The sequence below is a fragment of the Pagrus major genome, chromosome 7 (genome assembly GCF_040436345.1).
Source record: "Pagrus major chromosome 7, Pma_NU_1.0".
Taxonomy (NCBI): domain Eukaryota; kingdom Metazoa; phylum Chordata; class Actinopteri; order Spariformes; family Sparidae; genus Pagrus; species Pagrus major.
The window spans coordinates 13,743,013-13,763,164 of record NC_133221.1 but is presented as its reverse complement, the minus strand read 5'-3'; the positions used below and the strand labels follow the sequence as shown (position 1 = coordinate 13,763,164).

Sequence of the window (20,152 nt, the reverse complement as noted above, 5' to 3'; positions counted from 1 at the left end):
TGGTTGTGCCAGTGCCACTAAAAAAGTAAAAGACATAAACTGAACCAACAGCTATCTTCAACAGGAGACTATCTTAAGTAGGGTTGTAGACTCATGTGGACCAATCAGGCCACGCCACAGACAGACATCCCTAAAGATCCCATCACACACACCTGGACCAACAAATCCACGCCACTGAATGAAAACACTGCAGAAATCAGACAGCAGAAACATCTAGGCTGACTCTGCGTGCATGTTCACAATAGAAATAGTACAACAGCATAAATATAATAGGAAAGTTGATTAGAGCTTAATGTGTTGTCATGACCCAGCTCTTAGGCCATGACAAATACGGGATGGACACAATAGTTGACTGAGAATTTAAAGTATTTATTATAATAAAGCAAATAACAGGACGAATGATAACAAATGTGGGGTGTGTAAGTCAGTATTATCAGTAGTGTAAATGTGAATGTGTGAGATTATGAGGTGTGTGGTGTTGTAGTGCGAAAACAAAACTAAACAAAGCAAAGCTAGAATGGCCGGACGCTGGCTGGATCCGGACCAAGTGAGAGAGAGCGAGAGCCCAGAGCAGGGCTGGGCTTTTATTATGTGGTAGCGCTTAGCCCAGGTTTTCCAAATCAGGCTGGCTACTGCTAACTGCTCCACATTTTAAAGAGAAAGTATGACATAGTAACTTGTCCACAACACAGGCAGGGGCCGCCACAGTGTCTTCAAGTGCCTGTCCTTGAACAACAAAAAAAGGACATAGTATTAGACAAAAAAAAGTAAAAATACAAATCTAGGCTATGAAGAGTCTGATAAAGACAAACTATAAATTGAGACGACAATAAATATGATATGATAAATAATTACTTGTGGGGGGAAAAATAGGGTGCAGCTAAAAATTCTCCCTCTTCAACCTCAACCGGTCTACAGTTTGGTCTATTGCATGATTCCACCAGTAGAGGCCCCTTTTGTCCCTCCTATTTCAAGTGCTTTCACAGTCACAGTCCCATGCACTGACTGTGGTATATGAAAAGAAGGATTGAGACTACTGTATGATAGGTGAAGAGACAAAGAGAAAAAAGTAATTTCCCTGCAAAAGGATGGTGTTTAGAATTCATAATCTTCTATACAATATCAACAATCCACACACTGAAAAACTGGATAGTTCTTCTTTTTCTTTGCCTGGCGATTAGGATTAGCATAAAACTACATGGGGGATTTTTAAACACATATTTTGGCCTCAGGTCAGGCAAAATGAAATCACAGTTCTCTAAGAAATGGTCATGTAATTCTTTGAACTCACTGTAGGGGGCAGCAGTACAGTCAGTGTGTAGTTTGCGGTACCGGAAACGGGCCGAAGGAAGAAGAAGAAGAAGAAGAGGCTCTTCTCCGCTCGCTAGCTAGCTACTGCTGGAAAGTAGCAACAACATTTTCAGGTATTGGGAGTTAAATAGCCATTTTTATTTACATAGAACTGTAGATGTATGTCGATAGAAGACTTTTAAACAGAACAGCACTCGTTCTGGATGTGTTTATTCGATATAAATGCGCCGAAAGGCCGAAGTTGTCTTTGTTTTGATTTGTGTTGACATATTCAGGCTTCAATGTTGTGTTTTTCATCGAAGGCCCCAACTATCATGACATTTGATTTCCGTTACAAACTGAAAAACGCAAACCGTTATAACGTTACATAGTTGTTCTGACCTCGGATTTAAGTCACGTAGACATTCTGTCATAAATAATCCTTTTGTACTCGTCTAGGATATTATCATAATGAGTTATGCAGAGAAGCCGGAGGACATAACAAGGGAGGAGTGGATGGATAAACTCAACAATGTCCACATCCAGAGAGCTGACATGAACAGACTCATTATGAACTACCTGGTGACAGGTGAAGTGTCGTTTTTTTGTGATCAAACATTTGCTGTCAGTTGTCTATGTAGATCAATTGTGTAAATAAATTAGGTGCTTAAATGTGGAATAGTCACAACGTTTTCTGTTCAACAGAGGGCTTCAAGGAGGCAGCAGAGAAATTCAGGATGGAGTCTGGAATAGAGCCTAGTGTGGACTTGGATTCCCTAGATGAAAGAATTAAGATCAGAGAGATGATCTTGAAGGGACAGATCCAGGATGCCATTGCACTGATCAACAGTCTGCACCCAGAGCTGCTGGATACCAACCGTTACCTCTACTTTCACCTACAGGTAAAATAGCACGCTAGTCTTTAATTAGGCACTTTTAGCGATATAATTTGTACCACCTGTCTTTCTCTACTTCTGTTTTTCTCACTCCTTGTTGCATCGTCTGGCTTTTTGTTTTTGCAGCAGCAGCATCTGATTGAGTTGATTCGCTTGAGGGAGACAGAAGCTGCCCTGGAATTTGCCCAGAGCCAGTTGGCAGAGCAGGGGGAGGAGAGCCGGGAATGTCTCACTGAGATGGAGAGGACGCTGGCCCTGCTGGCATTTGACAACCCCGAAGAGTCACCTTTTGGAGATCTTCTTAATATGATGCAGAGACAAAAGGTAGAGTCAATGCATCTTAGTAGAGCGCATACCTGTGTCCCTTCCTATTCCAATGTTTCAATTTCATATAAATGGAATAAATCTGTTTAAACGTTGTTTGTTAGTGTAGCTTTATGTCTCTCTATGTCCCCCCTGTTGAATGTTGAATTTATACAAAGCAATAACTGTGACTATGTGTCTTTGTCTTTCAGGTATGGAGTGAAGTGAATCAGTGTGTGCTAGACTATGAAAACAGAGAGTCAACACCCAAGCTGGCCAAGCTCCTGAAGCTACTGCTGTGGGCTCAAAATGAACTTGACCAAAAGAAAGTGAAGTATCCCAAAATGACGGACCTCAGCAAGGGAACCATCGAAGACCCCAAATAAGGACCCAGAGTGAAAACATACCACAGCATTACAAAATGGACACATTTCCTTTATCTATTTATACCCCAACAAACAGACTCATGTAGAGTACAACCTTTTCTTTTTTGTAAGGGTTGCTTTTTGATACTTTAATAACTTAGAATGTGCAAACTGGATTGATGGAATTTTAAAATGACTTCTCACACTTAAGTAACATGCAAACCATTATTTTACTCGGTATTATAATTTACATATTTGTTATGTACAATTAGTACACTAGTTTTTTTTTTCTGTCTGTTGGCAGGGAAAGTTGTTGGCATAGGAGGGTGTGAATAAAGCCTAAATTAGGCTGTCACTTTCTGTGTGTGACCACTTAGGAGGGGCTGAGTTTGATGTTTAGGGAGCATGGTTGGCTCAGTGTGCACTGCCTCAAATAAACACAAACTTTTTCCTTACAAATATCATACACATTTCAGCTAGTAGTCATTTTGCTAGTACTCTATATGATGGCCACAGCCAAACCATGATATTGGGACGTTTGAAACTACTGTGACTTTGAAAGTTAAATTTCAGCTTTAGATTCATACTGCGTTATTGCTTGAGATATTACAAAAAGATGCTGACATAGACAAGATAAACTTTCAAGCTATACATCACGGTAGCAGTTAAGAAGTGTGACAAGGCAAGATTCCTGGAAGGCTAAAAACTTTGCAGCATACTGTGAATGTGCAAGCTTAAAGGCAGCCTCAGTTTCATACTGTTATAAAATATCACAGATTATATTATAAGATGTGAACGGATAAATCCATGTCCACAGACGTGGAGACACTTATACAGATGGATTATTTACATGTATGGAATAAGTAGCTCTTTTGCAAAATTTGATGTGCTTTTTTTGCTGGGATATTATTTTGCAATAAAAGTGAATTTTTAAACTGCACAAGTCATCAAGAACGTAAAAGCTTGGGGTGTTTTTCATTGTGGAAATTTGTACAAAGGGGGTACAGCAGCAGAGGTGGAAGGTCAAGCACTGCACTTGCGTACAAAATTGAAGTACTTTTACGGGAGTGTTTCCATTTTATGGCACTTTATACTTCTGCTTCACTACTTACATCATGCTTGTAAGTATTATCAGCAAAATGTAATTAAGTATCAAAAGTAAAGTACTCATAATGCAAAACAATGTCCCTTGTGAGTGGTATACTATTATTTAATTATATTTAATTATTAATACTGATACAGTGATGTGTAAGAAGCATTTGCTGTTGTAGTTGGTCCTGATGGAGCTAACTTGATCTATTTAATGTTCTGATATGACAGGTCATGATTTATAAGTTCATCACATGTTTTAAGTAACGGAAAGTGACTAAGTTTATTTACTTAAGTGTAGTACTTAAGTATAATTTTGAGGTACTGCCACTTCACTTGTGTATTTCCATTCTCAACTACTTTATACTTATTTTATTATATACTTCTACTCCACTACATTTAACATGCTGCATCAGAACCAAAGCAATGCATTTTTAAATTAACTAATTACCTGCGAAGGAGGTTATGTTTTTGCTTGTGTCTGTTTGTTGGTTGGTTTGTCAGCAGAATTAAACAGAAAACTACAGAACGGACTTCCACGAAACTTGAATGGAGGATGGGGCTGGGGCCAGACTAGACCCCATTAACTTTTAGTACGGATCGAATAATTTTTTTTCACTTTCTTGGACATTGTGAGATAGGGCATTTCACAACACTTTCTCTTGGAATAATGCATGGATCTTGATGGAAAAAAAATCTGGCATATTTAGGTGGCTGGTATCTGATGAGTGAATACAATTTGATGCGCATCTAAATAAAAATCTGGATCTCTGATACTGGATTAGACTTTTTTGAAATGAAAGGGGACTGTTGAGCCTTGGCAGAAGTGTGCGCTCAACTGAGTGCTACTCCAGTGTTATTGCGAAGCAGATTTAACAAACAACACTGATTCTGATAATCAGAAAAATGCTGAATATTTAATCCGACAATTGGTCAACTCATTGTAAACAGTTGTAAATATATGTATAATTTACTTTTACTAGTACTACTGATAGGAAAGTACACTTATTGCTCATAAACTAGGCCACTTTTGATACTTAAAGTTGTACTATATAGTATTGGGGAAGAGATTTGAGTCATAGGAGAAAGATTTCCATTGACTGATTTTTTTTAATGCCTACACAAACTAAATAAACAAACTCTCTTCTTTATTTATGATTGAATGTACACACTGACCTTAAAGGACAACGCAATTTCAGACTGTTTCACTTTGTTTATATTTGGCAGACCCTGCCACCTTTCTAGCTTCAAACGGTGTTCTGGGGACCTTATTGAGGACAGCTTGTTTATTCAGTTATGGAAAAGATGAATATTTCTAAGTTTGTGTTATTACCTCATGTTTATTGTGAATATTCAAATTCTGAGTCTGAACTCCAAAACTACACACCGCCCCTTTAAGTTAGGCCTAAGTACATTTAATATCAGATACTTGAAGACTTTTACTCGACTATTGTCATCGCTGACTTTCACTTCTTACTGAAGTACTATTTAAAGACTACTCTCTCTCTCTCTCTCTCTCTCTCTCTCTCTCTCTCTATATATATATATATATATATATATATATATATATATACATACATATTTATATATACTTTTACTCAAGTTTGACTTGTGGATGCATGTTTGTTTATAAAATCTAATGTTCTCAGATAAATGTAGTTCAATATTTCACTCTGAATTGTACAGGAGTAGAAAGAGAGGCATGAAATGGAAACACTCCTGCAGCAGCACCTCAGATGTGTACTACTTGAGTAAAAGTACAAAGTAGGGGCCCATTGGGAGTACGTTTTATTTGCAGTGCTGCTACTTTAACTTGACTCATGGGTTGCATGCACTTCTTGCAGACTGAGAGCTGCTGGAAAAGTTGCGGTGAACGCACAATGTTATGTAACGACCCAAACAGCCAGGAGAAGACGGACCAGCTATAATAACCTTGCAGGCACTTGGTAGCGCCCGACAGCAGCTTCTCAACGCGGGCACCATCACCGTCTTCATCCGGCAAGGACAGGTCAGGAGGAGAGACTACATCCTGGTGCTCCTCCGACGATGCTCCCGGAGACGACACGGATACATTTTCTATATTGCACCGTCATGATGGGAGAGGAGCCCAGGGGCGTCTCTCTGGCCTGTTCGGAGACGCTGTGACTGATGACAAGACGGTCGGAGCCGGCGTAGAAAAGACTAAAATCACTTCCTGACTAAAAACCCTACCGATCAGGCGAAGAACTGCGTGGCTCGGCCGGAGGAGGAAAACTGACACGTGGATCACTCCTCCTCGGGGCATCAGGAAAAAAAACAGGCTCTCCTCTTATAGCTCAGCTCCGTGACCATCGCCTGTGAGTCCAGCCTCCCCCCTGGATATGGATCTAAACACCGACAAACCCGTGATGTGATTCCGCAGATCACTTCAAAAAGAAGCTTTGGTGCGTGTTGTTTTCCTGCCAAACCGTCTACTTTTTTTTTCTGACTCACTGATCGACCGGAAACAGACAAGAAAGTACAACAGCAGCCGAGGCGGTTTTTAAAAGGAGGCTGCAGTTAGCTCGCGTTGAATGGCAGTTATTCAAAAATATGGCAAGAACTTTAGTCCAGATTTGGTCTGTCACAAGGAAAACCATCCGTCCGACAAGATCGGAGCGCCTGGAGGTCACAAGAAGTGGTCTGAACACAACACCAACTGGTCCAGGTAACACAGACAGACACTGTATCCAAGTTTGTATCCATTGTTTGTTCGTGTGTTTGCTCTGATCAGCTCAACAGGCTGATTATTTCCCCCCCCCCCGAGGCTCTTCTGTGACAACCAAGAAAGTGTGTTTGGTTTAATCTAAAGCAACACTGGTACTTAATTGGTGCTTGCTTAAGCAGCTTTCTTGTTCTCTGACCTGAAACACAGAGCAGCTTTTTGTAGTGCCTCCATATCTGATGGTGAAATGACACGTATCATCAATAAGAAGGAAGGAAGTGGTGCCCCCTCTGTGAAAAATAAGTCAGAATAAGAAAAGTTACTCTTGTTCTGACACCAAACTTTCTCACATTTTGGGGATTTAGCATTTACTCCACATACATTTTGTTAGTAGATAAGATTGTATTAGATTCCTTAATTTAAAGGTCCAGTATGTAGGACTTTGTTGCATCTAGATGAACACTCCTCACCTCACCCGCAAAAAAAACGTCAAAAGTCCTTCTTTAGAGCCAGTTGCCGTGTCTCCATAAAGAAATTATACGCGCGTTTTGAAGAATATCGCATTAGAAATGTCAAAATAAAAATAAAATAGTCCTCTAACTTGCACGAAAAGTTTGTACGCTCGCTTGAGTTGGTTTTTGTCTTTTGCGAATCAGAGTTAATGCACAAAACAACATATTAGCGTTGCACAGAATGAGTATTGCACTATAGAAACAGCAAATTGTTGACATATTCAGGCGTAAGGCTCAGGCTATATCTTACTGTTTACAATGTTTATGGAGGAAGGCACAAATAAATGTTTAAAAAGATTGAGTCGACATTCTGTATTGTCATTTTAGACGATAAAGTTTATTGTTAATCTGTAAATCATCCTGACTCTGTAACACATCACTGTCGCAAGTGTTTGATAACCACGTTTGAGGGATCATTTAAAAAAAGATATGTGTACATCGGCCGATCAATATCAGAATTTTTTACTCCCTAATATTGGTATCGCCCAAAAATCGATTACAGTCAGGCTGTATTAGAAACAACATTTATTTGATACATTTAGACACTAGTAACTTTGCAGATTCAGTGTTTATAGGCTCTTAATTACACATTTTAGAATGAGTTTATTTCATCTGCAATCTGACAGAAAAATCAGAGACCGATAATTGGAAATTTCTGAATATCTGCCCTGATAATCGGCCAGGGCCGATAATGGGTCTACCCCTAGTTAAAAATACTCTGATTGGAAGCAGTTATTTCCTCCCCTAGTTAGATAAGACATCCCCTATCAGTTGAGTCCAAGGTTTATCCCCAAATGTTGCCTTGGCTACTATCCATTCTGCGTCCCTGTCTCTGCAGGCCGGTGGCGAGGGTATGGACAGCGGTGCTGCTGCTCGGGACATGCCTCCTCTACTGCGCCCGTGTGGCCATGCCCATCTGCGCTGTCAGCATGGCAGAGAAGTTCCACTGGAGCAAGAGGGAGTCCGGCATGGTGCTGGGCAGCTTCTTCTGGGGCTACTGCTTCACCCAAGTGTTCGGAGGCTACGTCAGTGACCGGTGGGAAACATTTAAGATAAGAGTGTGATAAGAAGACTGCATTACACAGATGTCTGCTGTGATATGAATGCTGACAGTGACACGTCTTTGCAGTTGGTACCTGTTAAAGCCTCCGGCTTGTTAAGTGTCATTTGCATGAGAGAACATTCCTGGGAGTGACACAGATGGCCCATTTTATGTTTGCTTGGCGTGTACAGATAATATGACGAATAAAGCCAGATGTTTGCTCAACACTCAAAGGCTCAGTAAGTGTCATCAACAGATAGATAAAATTATCCCCCTAAAAGTTGTTTAGGAGATATAAGAATATAAGTTTAAGATAAGCTGATACAGGCTGTCTGTCTGCAGGGTCGGAGGTGAGAAGGTCCTCCTGCTGTCTGCAGCAGCATGGGGGTCGATGACAGCCTTCACCCCCATCCTGGCCCACTTCTGCTCCCAGCCAATCCTCTCCATGACAGTGGCCCGCTTCCTAATGGGCTTGTTGCAAGGTGAGAACGACGGCTTTTGAAAGAGTGTGAATTGCAACCTGAGATCACTGTAAGCCAGCGAGGTGAAACATCTAATCTCTTAAGGCTTTTTGCTCTTTTAGACCGTAAAAAATGGGTGCGCACGGTGTAATTATGCAACTTGCAAAAGTCTGTGTTTAGGGACATGAAAACACACGAACACGCAATAGCACAAGTTTCTTTTGTGAATAAATGTCTGTCATTTGTCACTTTTCTTTTTTTTTTTTTTACCACATTCTCTAATAAAACCTGTTAAAAAGCCCGAAGGAGCTAAAACTGATCTGATTTGAAGAAAAAAAATTGAACACATTGTCATATTAGCTCCATTTTTCATACCCGTAGTTTGATCACAGCAGGAAATCCCAGATCGTTAACACTGTTCATTTGGCCAGCTTTACTTTGTGTTTTGTTTATTTGGCTTGAGAAACAAGAATTAATAATCTATACAGGCGGGGTGATTAAGGACTGTCCTTAAATTGCTTCTGGCGGTGAGCTCAAACGCAGGAGTTAATGTTCTGGATTCTACATTATCACACTACCGCCAAAGTATTTGCTGTGAGTCACATCGCTCAGATGTTTATTTTGTGTGATGAGGTGCTAAAAAAGTCCCACTATTTCCTTGTTCGTTCTTCTTTCAAAACAGTAACCCCTCACGTTTTGTATCCTGATTTTAGGAGTTCATTACCCTTCTCTGGCGAGTCTGTGCTCTCAAAAGGTGGTGGAAAGTGAGCGAGGCTTTCTCATGAGCACCGTGGGTAGTGGCTCCTACCTGGGGTGAGTCAAGCGTTGCGCAACAAACAGCGAATGGTGTGACAGGAATGAATGTTTGTCCTAGAAAGTCATTGTTGTGTAGTGCGAAGAGGAAGTGTTCATTTGAGAGCTGTGGCTTTTGTGCTCTAGAGAATCATTACTGATACCTGTTAGTGTTTAAAAATGGTGACTTATTTATCTATATGTAGATGTGTAGACATGTTTCTAGCCTGATATTTGCTTGTTTCCAAAATGCAGCTCATGCCATTTATGTGTCTAATCCAGTACTTTACTATGTTGAAACATCGTGTCGCAAGGGTGTATTTGTCTGACTTGTCATGTCTTGTTGTGCGTGTTTTGTTTTTTTTTAATTTTATTTTTTTTTCAGCACTCTCATCATTGGAGGGGCTGGCTCCCTCATGTTGGACCTGTATGGCTGGGAGAGTGTTTTCTATGTGTCTGGTCTCCTCTCACTCCTGTGGGCCTACTGCATGTGGAAATATCTGCTCAAAGGAGAAGGCAAGGGAGGCTTTAACAGTGTCGACAGTATCTGCGGTGTCACTGCATGCTCTTATCTCGCAGCTGCTTATTTGTATAATTGGAGTCAGTGTCCTCATGTATACCCATGGGCCTGTGTTCATCTGTGTTTGCAGGGCCTATCATCACCCTGGAGTCCCTGGGAAGTGGTGGGCCCCAGTCCAAACTGTCCAAAAGACATTGGTTACGCCTGCTCAAACAACCTTCAGTCTGGTGAGCTAAAGATAAAGGAAGTGTGTGTGTGTGTATGTGTGCCTTCCGTACTCTGTGTAGTTCCTTCTTTCATGGACCCGGTTGTTTGTTTGCTCTCATATTTAGATGAACGAGCAGCTGTAATTTTGTCAGGAAGTTCTACTGTAACCCTGTGGCTATATTACAGCAACATCCAAACTCTTATTGCATTTCTATACTAACCATGGAAATATTTTGTTAGATTAATTTAAGAGGAAGGATGTAAACATGTATGAATCATCACATCTTTATAGATAATAACTCAGTGAGGAGGTTTCTGTAAGACTATCGTTGCTGTAGACTAAGATTCAGCTTTTATAAGTACCAGATTTCAGAATAGCGAGCCTAGTCCCTGGTTGCCTCAGCTGTCTGTTACTGTCTCTGATATTGAGTTCTTCCACGTCCTTCCTGTCTTTCCCTACGGCCCAGATATTTATACACTGCAATGCAACTGATATGCTCTATTCTCAGTGACAGGGAGACCCTCTGTGGTTTTACAGTATTTGATGTTTCCACCTTGACAGTAATGGAGAAGATGATAGTTTGATGGCTGTGGGCTTAAAATATCCCATATTCTTGATGCTTTCATGCTACCTGCCTAAACACAGGTATGATTTAGACAGGATAGAGAAGCACAGACTTCTGTCAAGTCATGACACTTCGCTCAAAGAAATGGGACATTGTCTCTGTCAGCATCACTGTATACCTACAGTTTACATCAGTATACTTTAAATGCACTTATCTTCTGTTTCTCTCTCTCTATTCTCTGACCAGTGCCGTGATTGTTACTCACCTTTGCACAGCGAGCACCTTCTTCACTCTTTTGTCGTGGCTGCCGACATTCTTTAGAGACACCTTCCCCGAAGCCAAGGTAAGCCGGCCACTTTTACATCTTCCCTTTGATCACATATTTGACCTCAGGATCACGGGAAACATGATTAACGTGAACCAGCCAGGAGGGTTAAAATCAAGAAATACTGGAGCGTTATAGAAACGCACAGTATGTCATTTTTGCTAAAAGGGGCCTCTCATTCAAATCAATAAAAAAAAGGCATAGTTTGATGTTCATGGATGTAATTGTATTAAAGTTTTATTCACGTTAGCAACTAGAGGCAGTCAAGGGCATATGACGCCATTGACAGGTGAGCAAATGACATGCCCTGTTTAAATGCAAATAAAAGGTTTAATCATTTTTAGTCATAATGATGCAGAAATGTTACATATTATGCGTTAAAAAAGACTAAGATTCTCCAGGCATGCTGGCGGATCTGCACTTCGTAACAGCACTGCTTTAAATTGAATGCTAACGCCGGTACGCTCACAACAGCTTAAGTTGAGGCTGATGGGAATGTTATCGCTTTGTAGCTATTTGGTCATAAACCAAATTATTGGCTGAATTTTGACCTCATGGTGGCACTAGAACAAATGTCAGGTAATCACCAAAGTCACTATGATGCATCGTCTGAAAGTCTGTCGAAAATGTTGTGCCAATTCAACTGATAAATAGTTTTAAACTGGATAAATAAGAAGTTTAACCTACTAGTGGCATGTGAAAAGTCAAATCCATTAGGGTTCATCCTCTGTGGACCATGAATGTCTGATGTCTAAAATTTGATGGCAGTCCACCTAACAGTCGTTAAGACATTTCACTAAAATCTAAAAAGTCAACCAGGAGGGGACAGGCTGTAGAGAAAAAGTAAGGGGGTCACCAAAGTCATTAGGTTTCCTCCTCTGAGCACCAGGAATGTCTCATGATCGCATATTACAGTCTGGACCTAAGTGGTGGATGGACTGACCACAGGGACAAGTACCTAACACACTGCGAGAAATGACCCAAAGTTCCCTGCTGTTTCGCCTTTAAAATATGTTGCCCTTCCAGGGTTGGGTGTTCAATGTCATTCCCTGGTTGGTGGCCATACCCTCATCCCTCTTCAGTGGCTGTCTGTCTGACCACCTCATCAGTCAAGGTAGGACAACTGAGGAGCAGATATCAGAATTACACTGACTGATCGAGCAGCTGCATAATTACATGTCCTAATTTCTCTCTTGATTCCCGTAGGCTTCGATACAGCCTCGGTGAGGAAGTTGATGCAGGTAAAATATCTGGCAGTTGTCTTGTTATTATGCGTATATGTTTTGTGTTCAGGCTCATTGTGAATGTCCTCTTTACTCTTTACACTTGTACATAGTGTATTATGTAAGATTTTTAATTTGTGTGGTTTTGTGTGCATTCATTCCTCTGTTAGTTTTTCTCCATGGGTGTGTCCGGTGTGTTTACCCTTCTTCTGTGTGGCAAGACCACCTTCCCCTGGGCTGTAGCATTTGTGTCTGCCGCCATGGGCCTCACCACCTTCAGTCACAGGTACTGACTGGCCTCACACTTTGTCTCTTGCCCTGACACCAACACCTTTTTTTAGATTTAAATGAAGTGTTCCGCAAAGATCAGTGTGTCCATTTCATGTTTCATTTTGCGGACTTGGTGACACCATTTGAATCCAGTACATTCATTTCCATCACAATGAGGGCAGCACCTCATCACAGCCTCTTAGACATCAAAGTGCTGTATTTTCACCACCTTTTTTCAGTGTACAAGTCTGTTTGTTGTCAGAAATTACACCATCCAGTACTAAGCTCCACCAGGTTGATCCAGGGAAAACTTGGCAGCATCTCTGCTTATATTAGGCCTGCAGTTAGAAAGTTTAGTCTGGACTTCAACCCACACAGAACCACTGATTTATTGAATTGCTTTGTGTTTTGCACTCTTGCTTTAACCACTTAAGGAAATTTCCCAAAAGCAAGAATCTTACTATCCTTTATTTCTCCTGGAAAAGGTAACGCCTGCTAAAAACTGTTATTCATTAATCCTTGAGATGTACTTTTGTTAATAATATAGCTACACAAAGCACTTCAGAGAAGAAGTAACAAGTGCATTTATAGCTGACCATTTTTTTTTTTACAAGTGCTAGTGAGTATTTATGGCAGCGAGATGTTGTAAGTGGATTCAGCTCAAATAAACTAACATGGCTGTGTTTATAGTAATTCAGGAAATGTCACCCAGCGCAACAGTGTGGCTCATTTCTGCGTTTTTAATAGCTTTTGGACAACAGTGGAGCTCTACGGCACAGAGGAATACGATAAATGCTGCTCAGACTCGCTAATACTTTTTTTCATTGTTGGTTTGAGGTTTTCATGAGAGTTGTTTATAATAACAAAAATATATAATATCACCAGACCTGTCCTTTTAACGTGTAAGGCCTTCACTTTATGCCAATGTAAATGCATGATTGCTTACTAGGAAAGGGTGAGTGAACAATTGTGGTGTGGGAGTATGAGGAAGAATCATCAGCTATGGTGTGACCTCCTGACCCTCCTTTTCTGACTTTACTATGTGTTTGGTTTTTCTGTTTCGGAGCCTTTTTCTAGTAGTTTGATTGTGGCTTTTTAAGTGTTGCTTATAATTTTGTATTTCCTTCTTTTCTGGACATTTGTTTATTTTTTATGTATTGGGGAATATCTTAAAAAAATACAAATAACATATTTAATATTTGTGAAACACAGTATTAGTTGTAGTTAGTCTTTATTAGGCACATACTAATACTATATATATATATATATATATATATATATATATATATATATATATATATATATATATATATATATATATATATATATATATATATATGTGTATATATGTATGTATATATATATATATATATATATATGAGGTGTATTGTTTTCATTCAGGTTCCAGACTTGATGAGTACATACTGTATGTGCAACGAACAAAATGGATGCAGTCGATGTTAGCAGGCTGGGAAAAGAATAGAAACCGTCCAAAATACATTTCCCAGAGCACAGACGTTTAATTTCTATTCTGTTGTGGTTCTAATCTATTAATGGCTGCAGTTTATCTAGCTAATTCTTTGTTGTTACTCTCAATTCAGTGCGTGCACTTATAAAGTGACTCATGACATTTATCTCTTTTGCAGCGGTGTATCTGTAAATGTTCAAGATCTCGCTCCTTCTTGTGCAGGAGCCTTATTTGGTAAGTCAGACAAACGTTTTTAAAAAGATACTTTCATTCATTCAACACTTCAGCACTGATGAAGTTTTAATTATGTTTTTTAAATGTTTTAATGCGTGTATCTGAATATCTTCCAGGTGTTATGAATACATGTGGTGCTTTCTCAGGTGAGTTTGAGAACAAAACGTCTGTGATCAATCTTTCACCAGCAGTTGCTTCATTTCTGTTCCAGCCTTCAAAAAGCCATTTAGTGAAATAATTCATCCACTTCTCTAGATTTAAACTTTGAGCTGATGTGTCTCCTGTCAGTCACGCTGGCTCCTATGTGCCATGTATATTTCATCAAGGGAGCATAACGAAGTTTGTGTCAGATGAATAATGCAGGGAACAGAGGATGACAGTTAGCTGTCCGGTGAGGGATGTGTAATGGACTGTGACATTTTCTCTGTGGAAAACTGCACAATCACATAGAAGATGCTCTGTTTGTATCTTTGTGCTAATATGCTTTTTATGGTGTGTGATCCTGCACAGGGGTCCTGATGGTGTATTTCTCGGGGTATCTCATCGAGGCCACAGGCTCGTGGGCGACCGTGTTTGCCCTCATCACCACAGTCAACCTGCTGGGCCTGTGCACCTTCCTGGCCTTCGCTGAGGCTCGTCGGGTGGACATCGACTCCTGTAAGGTCCGCCACCACAACATCCACATCTAAACCGTCAGTCATCAGAGGGACTAAAGATATGACTTTTAGCAACCAGCAGCTTGGAGAACATTGGAGAAGTAGCCAATGGACAGCTAGTGGCACACGGATGAATCCTGCGTATGACTTTGATTGGCTCTGTGTCTGGCAGAGGAAGCACTGCAACAGTTACTGAAAAGCACACAGCAGGGCCGGCACAATGTTACTGGAAAGTCTTGTGGACCTTGAGTGATGAATCCTAGAAAAAACAGCTGTGTTAGATCTGTCAGTTCAAGGTGGAATGAGAAAGGTTACAGGAGAACAACAGTCTAGACTACCTCCAGGTCCCAGCTTGTGCAGCGTGTGGTGGTTTGCACTTGTCTTTACATTATGTGTTACTTAGAGCAAAAAAAGTCTTGGAAATTTTTATTCAGCGGTTTTCCTTTGTGTCGAAGGAGCTGTGTGTGTGATGGGTGTGTTCGTCTCAGGAGCTCTCTGACAGTTGTCACAGGCCAAGGTGGTGTGTTGTTACCCTGCAGGGATGAGGGGGAGGTGGCGCTGGCACATGGTGGGTGATGCAGGGAGAGTCCAGCCTCTCGTACCTGAAGTCTTTTATTAGTTCGCCCCGTTCACCCATCGCTAAGTGAACCGTCTGAGTGACACCTCATTAGCCAGGCACTAATTACTTGGCAGGCGCTCTAATGTCCTATACGATTTACCATCTATAGTCTCCGGCTTCATGGTTACAAGCTCATCTCATTGTTGCAAATTGGAGGTGGTGAAAGGGGTCAGCGGAACCTTTATCAAGTACAAAAGCAACAAGGCTTTTACAGTGTGCGTTTGTTCTGTTTGTCTTCATAAGGAACATGTTTCGAGTAGAAAGACCAAAGGTTATGGATTATTTTTATTTTCCTTCTATGTGGCTGCATGTTATAGAAATACCTCAATTAATTATTTTGGGTACTTATATAGTATTTATATGGCTCGACTTTTTTGTTGTCAAATTAATTTTGTTAGAAAGAAAATATATTAAGTTAGATGACAGGAAAATCTATATTTATGAGGTAAAATAGCAAACCAGAGTAAGTTAACAAAAGTGTGATGCAGGATGAATCATCCTAATAGATCTAGTTTCCTCACTTCTTCTTCTTCTTCTTCTCTGAGCAGCACTGTCCTGTCTGAGGAAACATAAACTTGTTGATGTTATTATCTTAGTGAAAACTGCACAGGTAGACAAGCAGGCTCTCCAGAATTTTTGCATTAGATCCACCCTTGGTATCGCACTTGACCGCATTATATTAAGTTAGATGACAGGAAAAGAAATAAAATGACAGCATATCATAGTAAGTTATCACAAGTGTGTTGCAGTAATAGATCTTTCTGAAAGTCTAGTTTCAACACTTCTTCTTCTTTTTTTTCTTCTTTTTCTTCTTCTTCTCTGAGCTGCACTTTCCTGTCTAAATACAGAAACTTGTTCATGTAATTATCTTGAAGAATGCTGCACAGGCAGAAGAGCAGGCTGTCCAGCATCTTTGCTTTACATCCACCCTTATTGTGTCATTGACAACACTGTTACCTAGTCGCTAAAAAATCTTGCTTTGGTGCCAGACTGGTTACACCTGTATTGAAGTCTATGGGAGATGCATGGAGAACAACACTCAAACCCAACATATCTATGTCGTATGACCTTTCATGAAGAAATGCCTCGAGAGCATGAAAGAACACACTTCAGAGAGTAGGTTAACGACTGATTTTTTATTTTTCTATTGACACATTGTTCGTCCCCTGATTTCGTCCCGCTCAGAATGTATTGGCAGTCTCATCAACGATATTTGGTCGGACCTGCCTCGTTTAGTCAGGATATTGTTAGCCCTGTCAATCATTTTGAATCTGTCGTTAACCTTCTCCAGTGAAGTGTGTTCTTTCATTTTCTGGAGGTATTTTTTTTATGTTACTGCTGAATGTTGAAGTGACAGCGCTGGCATTCACTGCACAGTTTTACAGTCTCTGTTTTCACATTGACAGGGTTTCATTTCCAGCCCCGATGCTTACTTGACACGTGTACCTTCAATCTATGCATTTATTATTTTGTGCCTGATGATGAAGCAATGAGAGGATTGTAAGATATGCTCACTGTGGTCACACGGTGTCATTTATTGATCAACGTACATCGCTACTTTTCTTGCCTTCCCTGGAGGTGCTTTGTTGCTTTTGTGTGATCTGTTGATGAATGATTATAATTATTTTTGTGTGTGATTTATTGTTATTCCCATAGAAACACCGGACTTATGTTTAATTTTTTGGAAGTCTGTCCTTTGGTTGCATATTTTGTCAGTGCAGATTTGATTCCTGAAGTATGTTTATTTTCTACATTGTCATGGCCAGTGGTTACCAAATGTGGAAATTAAGGGGATTTGTTCAGACTTTTCCTCTCTCGTCTCTCTACATCTTTCAGAGTCGAGATATATTTTTCTGTACAGCGAACATATTTAGATTGTGTGTGCTATGAAGACACGCAAACCTACTGACTATATAGAATAATTTATTTTGATATCTGATCTGAAATCCGATATCTAGGCCGAATCTTACTTCGATTTGTACACTTTATTTTGTAAACAATACAAAACCTATATGCCTAGACCTCTCACATATACGTTTATTTACTTAAGAGCACTGCACAAAATACTCCAACCAACACCCCACATTCCTCAGATGTTTGACACACCTTAGCAGATTATTACGTTATTTATAACTACCTTCATTGCTTACACCTTTTTTTTTTCTTTTTCTGTTTCTATGTTGACATCCTGCAAAATGTAAACATGAGAAAAAGCTGGAGTTTTGTTAACCAACATGTTTTACTGTAGGCTCCTGAAAGCCTTTAGTTTTTTTTAAAAACAAACAAACATGTAAGATATGTATGATTAAAAAAAAAACAAAAAAACACACACATGAATGCAAGACAATGCAGTATTCAGATGCTTTTAAGATATGTTGTATTTAAAAGCATATAATAACTTTGAATAAAAATATATTTTGTCAGCATCGGCGTGTGCATGTATTTTCTCTGCAGTGCCACAGAGAGGCAGTGCAGGATCAGCAATGAGGAGAGGACATGGTGTCATCCAGCTTCCAGATACTTTACAAACATTTCCTGTCATGTATAATGGAGGCTTTTTATATCATGATCTCGAAGATTAATTTTAGCTTATAGCAAATATCATGATTACACAAGAGTCTAGCACTGCATGCAGTTTTTTTTCCACCATGAAACTCAGAACTATTTGTCTGTACACCAGTATAGCCAATCACGCATGTGGATCAGCTGTTGTACAGGTTCTAGTGCAGGCCTGTCCCGTTCACACCAGAGGCTCACTACAGGCCCAAACCCCGAGTTCGGGCTAGCAGGACGTATGTGGTGGCACCATATGGCAGGATGCTGTGTGCCATGTTGGCTAGCTGGCACTGCCCACGTGTGAATGGCCAGACGCTAGTCAACCCAACCCACTCCCTCCTCATGGGACCGAGCGGCTCAGGTTGCCATGGAGACGGGTGGCTTGTGGCTGCTGCGTGGCAATGAAGAGAAAGGGAGGGGTCACAAGTGAGTGAAAGTAACAAGTCAGATAGAAGTCAGTGGAGTGAGTTGGCAGTGAATTTGGCTTTCGACGTACAAAAAACAGCCATGGTGTTAAAGAGGTGGTCGGCCACTTATTGGAGTGCTCTCACTGACAGAAAATGGTGTTGTAAAAGCAGACATAATCATGATGAGTGGCCCACTATTTAATTAGCAGAGATGAAACAGTGTAAGGGGAGTGTAGAGGAGAGGAGAGGGGAGATAAACCCTCCCCCAACTTGTCGGCTGGTAAGAGTAACCCAGTAAAGGCAGGCCCCATCAGAGAGCCAGAGATACATGTAAATGAAATAGCCCCATTAATTAGTAATTAACATCAAGTTAATGACATTTCACTGTGTCGCCATCTCATCCTATGTCCTTCCTCTGTGGTGGAGGGGGCTGTCTCTCCGCTCCCTGATCTGAATGCTAATTAGTGTGAAGCTAAACTGCCATATAGGGCTACCTAATGATATAGAGGCCCAGTTTAAGACTGGTCATTGTGTGTGGAGGATTAATCACTTTGTAGTAGTAGATCAGGAGCCTCTATAAGTCTGCCACTCCTTAGAGGGCTGTGATATTGAGGGCCATTGACAGGTTTTATGTGCTAATTGCGTTGCGCCTGTTAGCCTAATGTTGGGCTATCCCTTATGACTTAGAACCACTTTTATCCATTCTTCTAGTTTTCAAATATATCGAAGAAATGTTTCTGTAAAGTGAGCATATAATGTCAAATCTAATTATTTCAGTGTCTTGCATGGTCTGATTGAGTTTGAGGTCCCGGCAGCGGACACACACTCATTTGTTTTTGCTCCCCTCCTGAGCCTAAATCAGCTCCGTGACAGAGGTAATTTTACATGATTTGACTGCAGCCAGGGACAGTATCCCTGTGAAGCTAGATGAAACATGAAGTTAACACTCTGTACACAGCGGTGTTCCTGCGATGGACAAGAATGTCAGCTCGGAAATAAAGGAAATGTATTCACACATTGATGTGCGGGGGTTATGTCCTGCAATGCTAAACTGTGCTTTGAGTTTTCTGTCTCCTTTGTGAATTCCTCTTGTTTCCTGTAGCCATCAGCATCTCTCTTCTGTCTCTCTCTCCTCTCTGTTGCCCTCTTCCTTTTTCTTTTCCTTGCTTTCCAAACTCTGTTCTGATACATAATTGACCCTTTAAAGGGATCCCCTGACACCCAAACACAGCCACCATTAGCACACCAGCACACACACACACACACACACGACCAAATATGTTGATTTCTGTCAATTAAACCCCGTCAGCTGTTTGCCTCCTGCTAGACATATGGCCTGTGTTAAATCTAAAGAGCAAATGGAGCCGCCATTGAGTGGGGCATCATTTTAATGGAACCCTGAGGGACGAGACCCACACCTGCGCAATAATAACATTAAACCATGCTCAACCCACTGGCCAGATGAGGACAGTGTTGGTTTGTGTGTGCTGTGTGGCTGTGTACACGCATCACTTGTTCCTAATTCAGGCCCACCAGTAATAAGAATATTAGTAAAAAAATAAAATAATCCAACAATGACAGTTTTTTTGCAGTAATATTTGCCCCTATAGGCTCCACAGGTATGCTCAGTTTAAATCCATCTCAACAGGGTTTGTTTTCACAGCCGCA

The 20,152-nt window shown here is 40.6% G+C and overlaps 2 protein-coding genes across 2 annotated transcripts; both read left to right on the top strand.

Moving 5' to 3' along the window:
• Nucleotides 1–1,362: 1,362 nt before the first annotated feature.
• Nucleotides 1,363–3,801, top strand: LOC141000244 (glucose-induced degradation protein 8-B homolog). The gene is made up of 5 exons (XM_073470909.1): nucleotides 1,363–1,424; nucleotides 1,750–1,879; nucleotides 1,996–2,192; nucleotides 2,313–2,510; nucleotides 2,702–3,801. Exons 2-5 carry the CDS (start codon nucleotides 1,762–1,764, stop codon nucleotides 2,873–2,875), a joined length of 687 nt encoding a protein of 228 aa, XP_073327010.1. The 5' UTR covers nucleotides 1,363–1,424; nucleotides 1,750–1,761; the 3' UTR covers nucleotides 2,876–3,801.
• A 2,133-nt stretch (nucleotides 3,802–5,934) lies between these two features.
• On the top strand, nucleotides 5,935–17,947 carry slc17a9b (solute carrier family 17 member 9b). The gene is made up of 13 exons (XM_073470062.1): nucleotides 5,935–6,629; nucleotides 7,977–8,174; nucleotides 8,523–8,662; nucleotides 9,355–9,454; nucleotides 9,819–9,949; nucleotides 10,084–10,180; nucleotides 10,973–11,069; nucleotides 12,078–12,165; nucleotides 12,258–12,292; nucleotides 12,445–12,560; nucleotides 14,191–14,246; nucleotides 14,363–14,392; nucleotides 14,757–17,947. Exons 1-13 carry the CDS (start codon nucleotides 6,496–6,498, stop codon nucleotides 14,933–14,935), a joined length of 1,401 nt encoding a protein of 466 aa, XP_073326163.1. The 5' UTR covers nucleotides 5,935–6,495; the 3' UTR covers nucleotides 14,936–17,947.
• Nucleotides 17,948–20,152: the final 2,205 nt, after the last annotated feature.